The sequence below is a fragment of the Microtus ochrogaster genome, unplaced genomic scaffold (assembly GCF_000317375.1).
Source record: "Microtus ochrogaster isolate Prairie Vole_2 unplaced genomic scaffold, MicOch1.0 UNK9, whole genome shotgun sequence".
Lineage (NCBI taxonomy): Eukaryota > Metazoa > Chordata > Mammalia > Rodentia > Cricetidae > Microtus > Microtus ochrogaster.
Genome location: NW_004949107.1, coordinates 7,502,043 through 7,512,981, shown reverse-complemented (window position 1 = coordinate 7,512,981; position 10,939 = coordinate 7,502,043). Strand labels below are relative to the sequence as shown.

General features: G+C 38.2%; 1 protein-coding gene across 1 annotated transcript in view; it reads left to right on the top strand.

The window, feature by feature from the left end:
- The window catches only part of Ugp2 (UDP-glucose pyrophosphorylase 2), a 57,980-nt gene that overhangs the window by 17,792 nt on the left and 29,249 nt on the right, over nt 1-10,939 (top strand). The window contains exons 2-3 of the mRNA XM_005366461.3: nt 7,040-7,167; nt 7,987-8,094. Of these exons, the coding sequence (XP_005366518.1) occupies nt 7,040-7,167; nt 7,987-8,094 (236 nt within the window). The remainder of the gene's footprint in view (nt 1-7,039; nt 7,168-7,986; nt 8,095-10,939) is intronic.

Below are 10,939 nucleotides of genomic sequence, written 5' to 3'. Positions count from 1 at the left end.
ATGCCTCCAGAAGTTCCTTTATTATATAAGACTGTTTTGGCTATCCTGGGTTTTTTGTTTTTCCATATAAAGTTGATTATTGTCCTCTCAAGATCTGTGAAGAATTTTGATGGGACCTTGATGTGTTCCCCAGTTTTTTGCCACTATGATCTATTTGCTTTTCTGGTTCATCAAACCAAAACTGCTTTGAACTTTTTCCTGTTCATTTACTAAAGACAGTCCTATCTAACATGGGTTTAATTCCGCAAGTAAAAAGATTTCCTTTGAAGATTAGCTCCAAAGGCCCTCCAAGCCTATTTATATTTTTAAGTTGAACTGCAATTTGGGGACAGTAGGGGTAATTGAGACAGTTTTACTATAGGGTAGCCTGGCTTTGAACTCACAGTTCCATCCGTTTCTGCCTCCTAAGTGCCGGGCTTAAAGGAGTACACCACCATCTCCAACAAAATTTGTGGGGTGGGTGGATTTGTTTGTTTTAGACTTAGGATTGAACCCAGGTCTTCACACACACTAGGCACACACTATACCACTGACCTACACCCACCCGCATAGGAATAGAAACAAAAAAAGCCAAAACTATTCATATAAGCACCTCTCTTCTCTGACCGCAGTATTTGTCTGTCGTCTGTCTTGTCTGTCTGTCTTTCCCCTCTTCTCTTCTTTCTCTTTCTTCAGTCCCCCCGCCCCCCAGCTTTTTAGGAAAGAGGCCTAAGTTGCCTTAAATGGCTAAAAAATACTCATAATAGGGAATAACATTTCAATATTTTTGTGACTTTATCCTGATAGAAAGCCACAGTGTGGCCGTTAGATACAACCCCAGCTGAGTATGATTACGACTCAAAACTTTGGAATACAAACCAGTGTTTCTGAACATTTGGGATAGATGGCAGGAGACTGGAGGGAGGATACGCTGATGATCTGGTCTCTGAGAATGGAGGAGAGGGATGTTTCTCAGTACTTGTCTCTACTTCGTATCTCTTGGATTACACGTGCCATGATTCAACATTAAAGATTAAAAAAACATTAATTTTTAAAAAAGATGAATATTTACTATATACTGTCTGGCCCCAATACAAACTTGGTGAAGGAAAATTTTGGGTGAAGTATAAAAGATTACCCGCAAATACCATCCTACAGCTACACCTATTTTCTAGAAATCAAAGGAGGTTCTCTAATGTGCCCAGTGTACTGGCCTCTACTACTCTCTAACAAGATTGGAGGCTATGGAAAGAAAACTAAACTCTATAGGACACTCTAGAAGTAAAGTTTGCTGCAATCTATCCATTCTTCTGCTTATAGCCCTCCCCCTAGAAACAATGTTCAATTATTAGGGCAATTAAAATTCATTCTCCCTTTTCAACCAAAAACCCTTAACAACACAAGGAAAACTAGAAAGCTTTATTGGGAGCCCCCAGACATCACCATCTACTGGTACACGTAGGACACATTTTAAGTCCGTTTTCTGACTTGGTTCTGTTTGTTTTTTGGGGACTTCCAAAAAGCCTAATTTTTCTCGTGTCCTAACAGGCCTTCCTGTTACCTTCCCAAATGAGGAAAGTTTTTCCTTAGTCTAGGTTTACTGCTTTTTTAGTGCCCAGAGATTATCCCTAAAATGTAACCAAATAACTACAGTAGCCTAAGAACTTTGGATGACACAGAGCCTCAGGCTCCAGAGACTGAGCTGTTGAGCCCTGCCTTCTCAGTGTGAAAGGGCAGAGCTGGGAATCACACTCTCACGTGACCTTTCAGGGTTAAAGGTACTGAAGACGAGTGACAAGCGACACGTTCACAGATTTCCCAAGTCAAATTTGTTCACTCTAAAGACAGAGACAGAAACTTCTATGTTTGTTAATGTTTTGCCGTATGTGTTTATCTTTGTTTTCACGTAATTGTATGTCATTTTATGTTAAGACAACATAAAACTCAGTCCACCCTCGAAATTTCCCACAGTAATTGAGTAAAATACTTGAGGCCATTTAAATAATACCAGCAAACAATAGTTTTCAAAATACCTATATAAGCTTACTCATTCTCATTGTGTATGATAAAATGGCTATGTTTTTATTTTAATAACTAAATCATATTTTAAGCTAAATTTTAACATAACATTAAAAGACAAAAGCCATTGCCTATCTACTTGTGACTCATCTTTCAAAAACAGGCTTTTCAAGTTTCTTATTTAAGTTTTAAAGAAAAAAGAAAGAACTGTACAGAAACCAATCTGTTGGTTTCTGCTCAGTCTACTTAAGACTTTACCAGGCTAGGCTTCATGTCTTTAAACTAAAAACGTATATGCCTTATTTATATTAAGAGTAATATCTTTAAAAGTACAGATTTAGATTAAGGATGGATATAAAAGATGATATGATCGGCAGTATGATGAAAAAAACCTTTGGTGTTTGTAAAACTATATCTGATTATTAGGGCATATGTGTGTCTACGTGTGTTGTGATTTTATAATGTTTACATAATACCAGACTGGCTTATAATTAAGTGGTCATGTTAATTAAAACTGTCAACTTAGCCCATATTCATTTTAATTAATAAGGTAAGATTTTAAAACAAAAAGACAGATACACTGTCTGGATTGAAATGTTACTTGGTTGGTCCCTCTCTCAGCTCTGGTCCTGTAAATAGTCTAAAGACTACTGGAAAGTAAAGTAGCTTTTAGGGAATGAGGCTTCTGTACCAGGTTTAACTTCTCCTCATGGACAGTTGCCTTCTAGGCTCTGTTATTCCTCAATTAAAATTGAGAAAGTTACTCAGCACTTTTCTTTCAGGTTGTTTTCTTTCTTTCTCTTTGTTTGTTTGTTCTTGTTGTTCTGAGACAAAGTTTCTCCTTGTAGCCTTGGCTATTCTCGAACTCAGAGCTACACTTGACTCTGCCACCAAGTACTGAAATTAAAGGCATTTGCCACCACTGACCTGCTTTCAGCTTTAAGTTTTATATATATATATTTTTGAAAAAATTTAAAATCATATATATATTTATTTTTTCAAAATAAATGTAATAGTTTATACTAATCATGCTAGGCTTCTAATTAAGAAATTGAGACTTGGCCGGGCGATGGTGGCGCACGCCTTTAATCCCAGCACTTGGGAGGCAGAGGCAGGTGGATCTCTGTGAGTTCGAGACCAGCCTGGTCTACAGAGCTAGTTCCAGGACAGGCTCCAAAGCCATAGAGAAACCCTGTCTCAAAAAAAAAAAAAAAAAAAAAAAAAAAAAAAAGAGAAATTGAGACTTAGCCAGGCAGTGGTGGCACACGTTTTAATCCCAGCACTTGAGAGGCAGAGGTAGGAGGATTTCAGTGAGTTCAAGGCCAGGCTGGTCTACAAATCAAGTTCCTGGACAGCCAGGACTGTTCCACAGAGAAACCCTGTCTTGGGAGAAAATAGAGTCTTAATTCTGGTTTACTTGAAAACTATGTTTTTGCCAAGTAACAACTAAATTTTAAAGCAAGGTTTGTTTTTCAGCACTTGGTAAGTGACCTATGGGTGTTGTTTAGTAAGCGTCCTTGTAAACTGATGCTAAACAGAGATACTAAAGGGGCAGGCAGAATTTTAACCCCTGCCCCGGTGCAGCTGCATTCCATGGAATGATGGACACTCTGACCTACAGCTCTGGTGACCCATCTGTTCTGTTGATTCAGAGATTGGACTCAACCAGTTTACATTCTATGAACAGGAAGGCCAACACAGGAAACTTTGTCCAGTGCTTACAAGAGAAAGCACACAGTCAGCAAGACCTTTACCCATAGCAGCTAATAATATAGATAAAGAAAATTAAAGGAGCCCAGGTCTCCTCCCAAGTCCCAAGTTACCCCTGTGGACCTCATCCTTGTGTGGTCTTAACAGTAGAAAAAGAAAAAGTTAATTTGGGGCTATTTACATTTGCTTACAAATACCCAACGGAAAAGTAGAAACAAAAACAAAATAGTGGTAATAATACAAAACTAGACATTAAAAGAGACAGTAGTTCAGGTCTTATATAGACCTTCCCATTAAATCCTGTGTATGGGCTACTAGCATGGCCAGGTAGCATTGACTTTAGCTGTAATACAAAGATAACTTCTATTTATATGAATCTTTTAGGTATATTTTTGTAAGTCTATCATAAATAGTTGTAACTTTACTCCATATTTTAGTTTTCTTCATTATTTTTCTTTTTACTCTGTTGTTACTCAGTGTTCATACTGTTTTCCTTTTAATCTATTTCACAATTGGATTCTTTATTGACGTTATTCTTTTGTATCTCACCATATCCCCACTGTATAACTATCAGTGTAGTTTTATTTTAAATAATCCAAGGGAGTCACACCCCTAAGAACAGGCTACAAAAGATAGCTCTTGTTGAACAAGATGCCCATGTGACTTTACTGGCTCTTTCCCTTGCTGGGGGCATCAGTTGGCATAATCATGTTGCTCTGACTTAAACTCTGTATGTTAATCATATAAAATTTGTATCTTCTATGATATGTGACAATTTCAACTAAACTCCTGTGAAATGACGATTGCAGTTAAACTTATAAGAATGAATGTTTTACTTGCATGTATGTAAGTGCATCATGTGTGTGCCTGGTGCTTGCAGAGGTCAGAAGAGGGTGTCAGATCCCCTGGAACTGGAGTTAACAGTTGCAGTTGCCATGTGGGAGTTGGGAACTGAACTCAGATCATCTTTATGAGCAGTAAGTGTTTTTAGTCATTGAGCCATCTCTCCAGTTCCTCCCCAATTTTTTTTTATGATTTCATGCATTTATACAATGTATTGTGATTATATTTAGTCCCCATTACCCTCTGGTATTCTCCTATTTCCCTCAGAACCCCTTTTTCCCACCTAGTTCCCCAGTGGCTGTATTAGAGAAATGACTTACCCTCCCCCAGTAACCATTAATAGTCACTAGGTTCTCAGAGCAGGCATCTCCCTGTCCATGGTAGGAAGTTAGAGGGCCCAGTCTTGTGCATGTGTGTGTTCATGGTTACAGCAGTAATACTGTACCAGATAGCAGCATTTCATGACACTCTCCATCCTCTGGCTCTTTCTTTTGTGATGTTCTGTAGGCCTTGGGAGGGGAAGTGTGAATGTGAATCTCATTTAGTGCTGAGTGCACATCAATCACTTAGTCCCAGCTCCTTAATTAGATAGAGGTTTTTTCTTTCTTTTCTTTCTTTTTTTTTTTCACTAACCATCATCTTCCACAAAAAGGAGCTGCATTTTCTAGGGCTGAGACTTACATGTGTCTGTGAGAATAAACATAATTATTGAGAAGCCAGTTTGACAATATGTTCACACAGGGAAACAACGTTAGTATTTTCTTGTTGGGGCCAGGCTTCTGACCAGGTTTACACTGTCAGGTGTGTACTCCCTCCCTTGGAGGCAGACCTCAAATGCAATCACAAAGCAGTTGATTATAGACCACTGTTGTTCCAGTGGATACATCTTACTTGATGAGTTAGTGGTGCGCATTATTTTGCTGAGTGAGACTATTAATGTATTTCCCCCAGCAGCCTGCATAACACCTTCTGGCACCATGGACACTGCCCAATGGGTAGAGAGTTTTCAGATCAGTTCTATCTTCATTTCTGTGTGTCCTGTAATAAAGAATCTTATGTGGTATCTTCAGCAACAGTGTCTTACCATCTAGTTCTGGGCGGGGGAGCAATCAAGAACAATGACAGTAGCCTGTATTCCTTGGGTGGGGTTGGGGGGCTTAGACCTCTTTGGCCAGCAACTTATAGGAAGATGTTTTGCGCCTGATACTGAGTTCTTGTTTAAAAACTTTATGACATCTGGAAGTTCCATGCTCTAAAGAAATCATTCATTTATTTATTTTTAGTTTATAAAGTAGTAGATTTTTATGTGTCTTTTAAAAAGTTTTAAAAACCTTCCCCTTGACTAATTTTTTAAAAGAGTATAGTAATTTTTTTTACTGATAATCTTTTTACCACTTACTCACTGATAAGTCTTTTTATAGGCATCTTTCTGTATTTGCGTTCTCTATAGGAACAGAACTGATAGAGTGAATATATATTGAAGGCGGATCGAATTAATACAGGCCAATTGGTATAAGATGTTACCACTTTAATATAAATAGCACACTCATGCAACCGAAGTTCCCGCGATGCCCAGAAACAGGAAACAGAAAGGGGTTACCAGCGTCTGTGCACCCCGATTTATAAACATTTGCCCGAGGCCGTCCCGCCCCCAAAGGGCGGGCTCTCTCTACAATATATTGAATGAATGCTATATGTATTTAATTATATAATAAAACTATATATTTACCTATAATATATAATATAACATGCAAATTATATATTGTACCTTAATTCTATATTATATATGCTATATACTATATAATATATGTGATGTTTATGTCTTCTGCAATATATAACTCAAATGTATTATATATACATACATACATACATACGTGTGTGTGTGTGTGTGTGTGTGTGTGTGTGTGTGTGTGTGTGTGTGTGTGTATTAGAATGGCTTACAGGCTGTGATCCAGCTAGTTCAACATGGCTGTATCCCATGTTGAGTTTGAGAATCCGGTCATTGTTTTTAGTCTGTGGGAGTGGATGACTCTCAGCTGGTCTTCAGTATACTCTAGAATCCCAAAGGAATAGGTTCTAATGCCTGTAAAAGAATGAATTTGCCAGTGAGGGTGATGGCAAACAAGCAAAGAGCAACAGCTTTCTTCTTCCATGTCCTTTAGGCAGTAAGCAGAAGGCGTGGTCCAGATTGAAGGCGGATCTTCCCACCTCAGAAACTACAGATCATAATTGAGTCTTCCCATTTCAGATGATTTAATTAAGTAAAATCTCTCACAAGTGTACTCCAGCCATTTGGGTTTTAGTTAAGCCAGATGTTGTCGGGTTGACAGCCAAGAACAGTCAGTACACTTTGTTTACCATACGTCCATTTTGTTAAAAAGCAAAGGCCAGCGAGTCTTCACCTTAACTAATCTAGAAATAACACAATTCATAAGTCTCCTTGTTGCTGGCTGATTTTAATCAGTGGCTTTTTTTTTTTTAATTTAAGACCTTAGCAAAGCGATGTCTCAGGATGGTGCTTCTCAGTTCCAAGAAGTCATTCTCCAAGAACTAGAATTATCTGTGAAGAAAGAATTAGAAAAAATACTCACAACAGCAACCTCACATGAGTTTGAGGTAAGGACTTGAAAGTGTCTTTTGATTTGTGTGTCCACATACTCAGTTGATGCCAGTGTTGGTTTTCCAGCCTGAAATAAGCTTGGGATGTAACATCAGAAAGTTAGCCTTGTTAAACAGCCAAGGACCTTTAACATTTGCTGAACAGTAAAACTACTTTTTTTTTTTTTTTTAAGCTGAGGAAATTCCTAAGTCACCAAAGTGTATGGACAGAATTATACTTTGTGTTTTAATATTATTGGGTAGAGAAGTGGTTACTGTGATTAGTAGGATCTGTGAGGAGTTCCTCTGTCACCATGTACTCTTCATGCCCGTTTCCCAAAGCCAGCCTATCATAACTGTGCTCCTGGGACAGCTATCATAGGAGTTCCCCAGGACTGAGAAGCTTTACTTTTCTTTACATTATCTTTTATCTTTCAATTTCAGTTTGTACTTCATTTTTTTAATGTTTTGAGGTTAGTTATGTTTTATTCCTTTTTTGTTCTTTTGGTGTAATTTATTTGTACTCAGAGGTAGAAAAAAATAGTGGTATGTAATAGGAAACATGTTGAAATTCATAGGAACCAAGTACAGTCTACTTATGTGATAACTGACTGGCTGGGGGTAGGGAGAAGTTTAGCTTTTATGTTAAAGAATCCTTTAAATAGAATTCCTTTTAGTTTTCCTACTTCTGTTTCAAACAGGCCTTAAAAATTGGTCCTACTTTATGTTCTGATAGTGTAATAATTTCACTTAAAGGTATTTTAAAGTATAGTCTGCATCTTGTTTACTATGTATTAAATGTTTAGCTGTTTATAACAATTGTTTCCATTTTCACAGCACACTAAAAAAGATCTTGATGGATTTCGGAAGCTATATCATAGATTTTTGCAAGAAAAGGGACCTTCTGTAGACTGGGGTAAAATCCAGAGACCTCCAGAAGATTCGGTAAGTTTTAGATAAAGTGTAAGAAAATTCAAGATAACGTGGGATGTTGTCGTAACTCTGTAGGAGAGTTGTGAGGACTTAAAAGAGCCATATCGGCAAATGCATCACTTTCAGTCTGTGATGTGTGATCATCATGCTGGGTTGTGAGGGTAGCCTTCAAATATTTTTTTTTTGTTTTAAACCAGTTAGTGCCTTGCAGAGGACTTTTCAAAGTCTGATCTCACCACAGCACTTCACATTTTAAATCCCTGTCATTAGTTTACAGTCTACTTTAGTACAGAACATACTGTAAGAATTCATGTTCTCCCTTCCAGACCATTAGATTTCTTTCTGCCTACAGCAGCGTGCAGGCACTTACCCAGACTTTAAAGCTCTCTCCATTCTTTCAACCCGCCTCTGTAACCCTGTCTGCCTTTGCCGGCCAGCCTAACATTCCCTTCATGCGCTGTGATGTCGAGGATCTGGATGGCAGAAGCAAAAATTATCTGCACGTCTTTGTCTCGTTTAGTTTTGCTACCAATCTTTGCAAACAGTTAATGGACTAATATTCTTTTACCTGGTTCTTCACCCAGCCTTCTCTGCCTCCTGTCCCCCAATAAATTATTCTTAGGCCTTAGAGATTATAAGAGACACAGTTTTCTTTTCAAAATATAATTCCTGGCCAAATAGAAATTACCATGGGAAAACCACCACATAGAATGACATTGTTAATGTCAAGCTAGCTTCAATGTTGTCTACATAAACACTGTCATCCAAAGGCTCTGGTAGTGTGTGTGTTGTGTGTGATTATATCTGTGATAAGTTCAGATGTGCACAATTGTATGGAGTTGAGAAGATAGCTCTCTCCTGCCACCTTGTGGGATCAGGAGGTTGAACCCAGGTGTTTGGACCTGTGTGCAAGCACCTCTGCCCACTGAGCCATCTTATAGGCTTGCATCTGTTTTTGTGCATAGTTTGGAGTCTCCCTGTAGTTTGTAAATAACATTTCATTGAAACAGAAACATACCTTTTGTCTGTAGCTCCTGTCTTGCTCTAATTGCACAGTTGAATAGTTAAAATGGAGGGAGTATAGGTTACTGTAATACTTATAATATTCAGTGGCCAAGAAACATCTAATAAAAGCTGATTGGTTACAGCAAGTTCCGACTATTAAGCTGTACAACCAGGGATGAAGCATGTGGAATTTGTATATAAAACATAACAAACCTTGTCCTATTGAAGAGCCATCTGTAGAAGCATTGAAAGCAAACTTTATAGAACTTTAAATGTAATTTTAAACAACACCCATAGGTATTTAAAAAAAAAATCATAAAAGGGGATCTTTTGGATAATGATTATTTATAGACCCAAAGTAACAGTATAATGCAATCTGTCAATTATTCTCAGTGTGGAACAAATAACATACATTTTATTTAGTGGCACAATGATTTCTATAGGCTCTTTACCAGTAGGTTGTTTAAAACATGTCCTTCAAAAAAAAAGAAAGAAAGAAAGAAAAAATAACAAACCTTTGCCGGGCAGTGGTGGTGCACACCTTTAATCCCAGCACTTGGGAGGCAGAGGTAGGCGGATCTCTGTGAGTTCAAGACCAGCCTGGTCTACAGAGCTAGTTCCAGGACAGGCTCCAAAGCCACAGAGAAACCCTGTCTCGAAAAACGAAACAAAAAAAAAAAAAAACAAAAAACATGTCCTTCCCACCATTAGTCTTCACTTTCTTGAAAATAAGTTACAGTTTATTGTGGAGAATTATGACATACATACATTTTTATAATACCTTGTTGACATATAATTCCAGTAAACACTAAAGAGGAAAGGTAAGTAATTGATAAGGAGGCAAGAGACTCATTCTGTGAGCTACCACTTTACCAGCAGCATTATGTAATAAGCTAACAGCCTGCCCTGCTTCCCATGTTACATTTCTTACAGAATTTAAATGAGGGTCTCAAGAAAGCAACTTAAAGAGTGGAATCAAATCTTCAGTAGTGATGGGCAAGATAAGAATGTGTTCAATTGACTTGGCCCAAAAATTTAAATTTCGCTCTTTTGGTTTATTTATTATAAAAGTTAAGCATTTGCTTACTTATTGGTAAGATGAGCAGGAGAGGAGAATGTCATCCATATACTAAATGATCAGTACTTCAGGAAGTTTGATCAGCATCAGCATAAAGGACTTTATGTCCTAGTTGCAATTGTTCCTGTACTAGAGGCTGCTCTTACTTTGATCTTTTCTCCCATGAAGAGACCATATTGATCAATCATTATTGAGTATTCCTGCTGTGGGGGAAAATGAATAAACAAAAAATAAACAACAAAAAAAACCCCACTAAATTCTAGAGCAGCTAAGACCTAGCTCTTGCTGAAGCAGGTTAGTTCTGTCTACCATTCTTTGGAACTCAGGTGTCGTGTCAGACACTGAGAGCTCTGAGTTCAGGTCAGGTGGCACAGGGGCGAGCCCTGAACATTCAGGACTGATTCAGGACTGGGTGATGGCTGGAAAGCCAGGAAGCTGGAGGGGTTACGGAGTCCATTCCTCCCACTCTGCCAAGACCTCCCAAAGTACATCCAGCAGAAAAATAGTGTCTTTCCTCTGTCTTTTATTATTATTACTATTATTAATTTTCTACTCTTTTATTTATGGTTGTAACCCCTTGGATGAGAGGTCTAGAAATCCTATCTCCTTTTTCTATTTAAAGAAAAAGGTTTTGAGCCAGGCGGTGGTGGCGCACGCCTTTAATCCCAGCACTCAGGAGGCAGAGACAGGTGGATCTCTGTGAGTTCGAGACCAGCCTGGTCTACAAGAGCTAGTTCCAGGACAGGCTCCAAGACCACAGAGAAACCCTGTCTC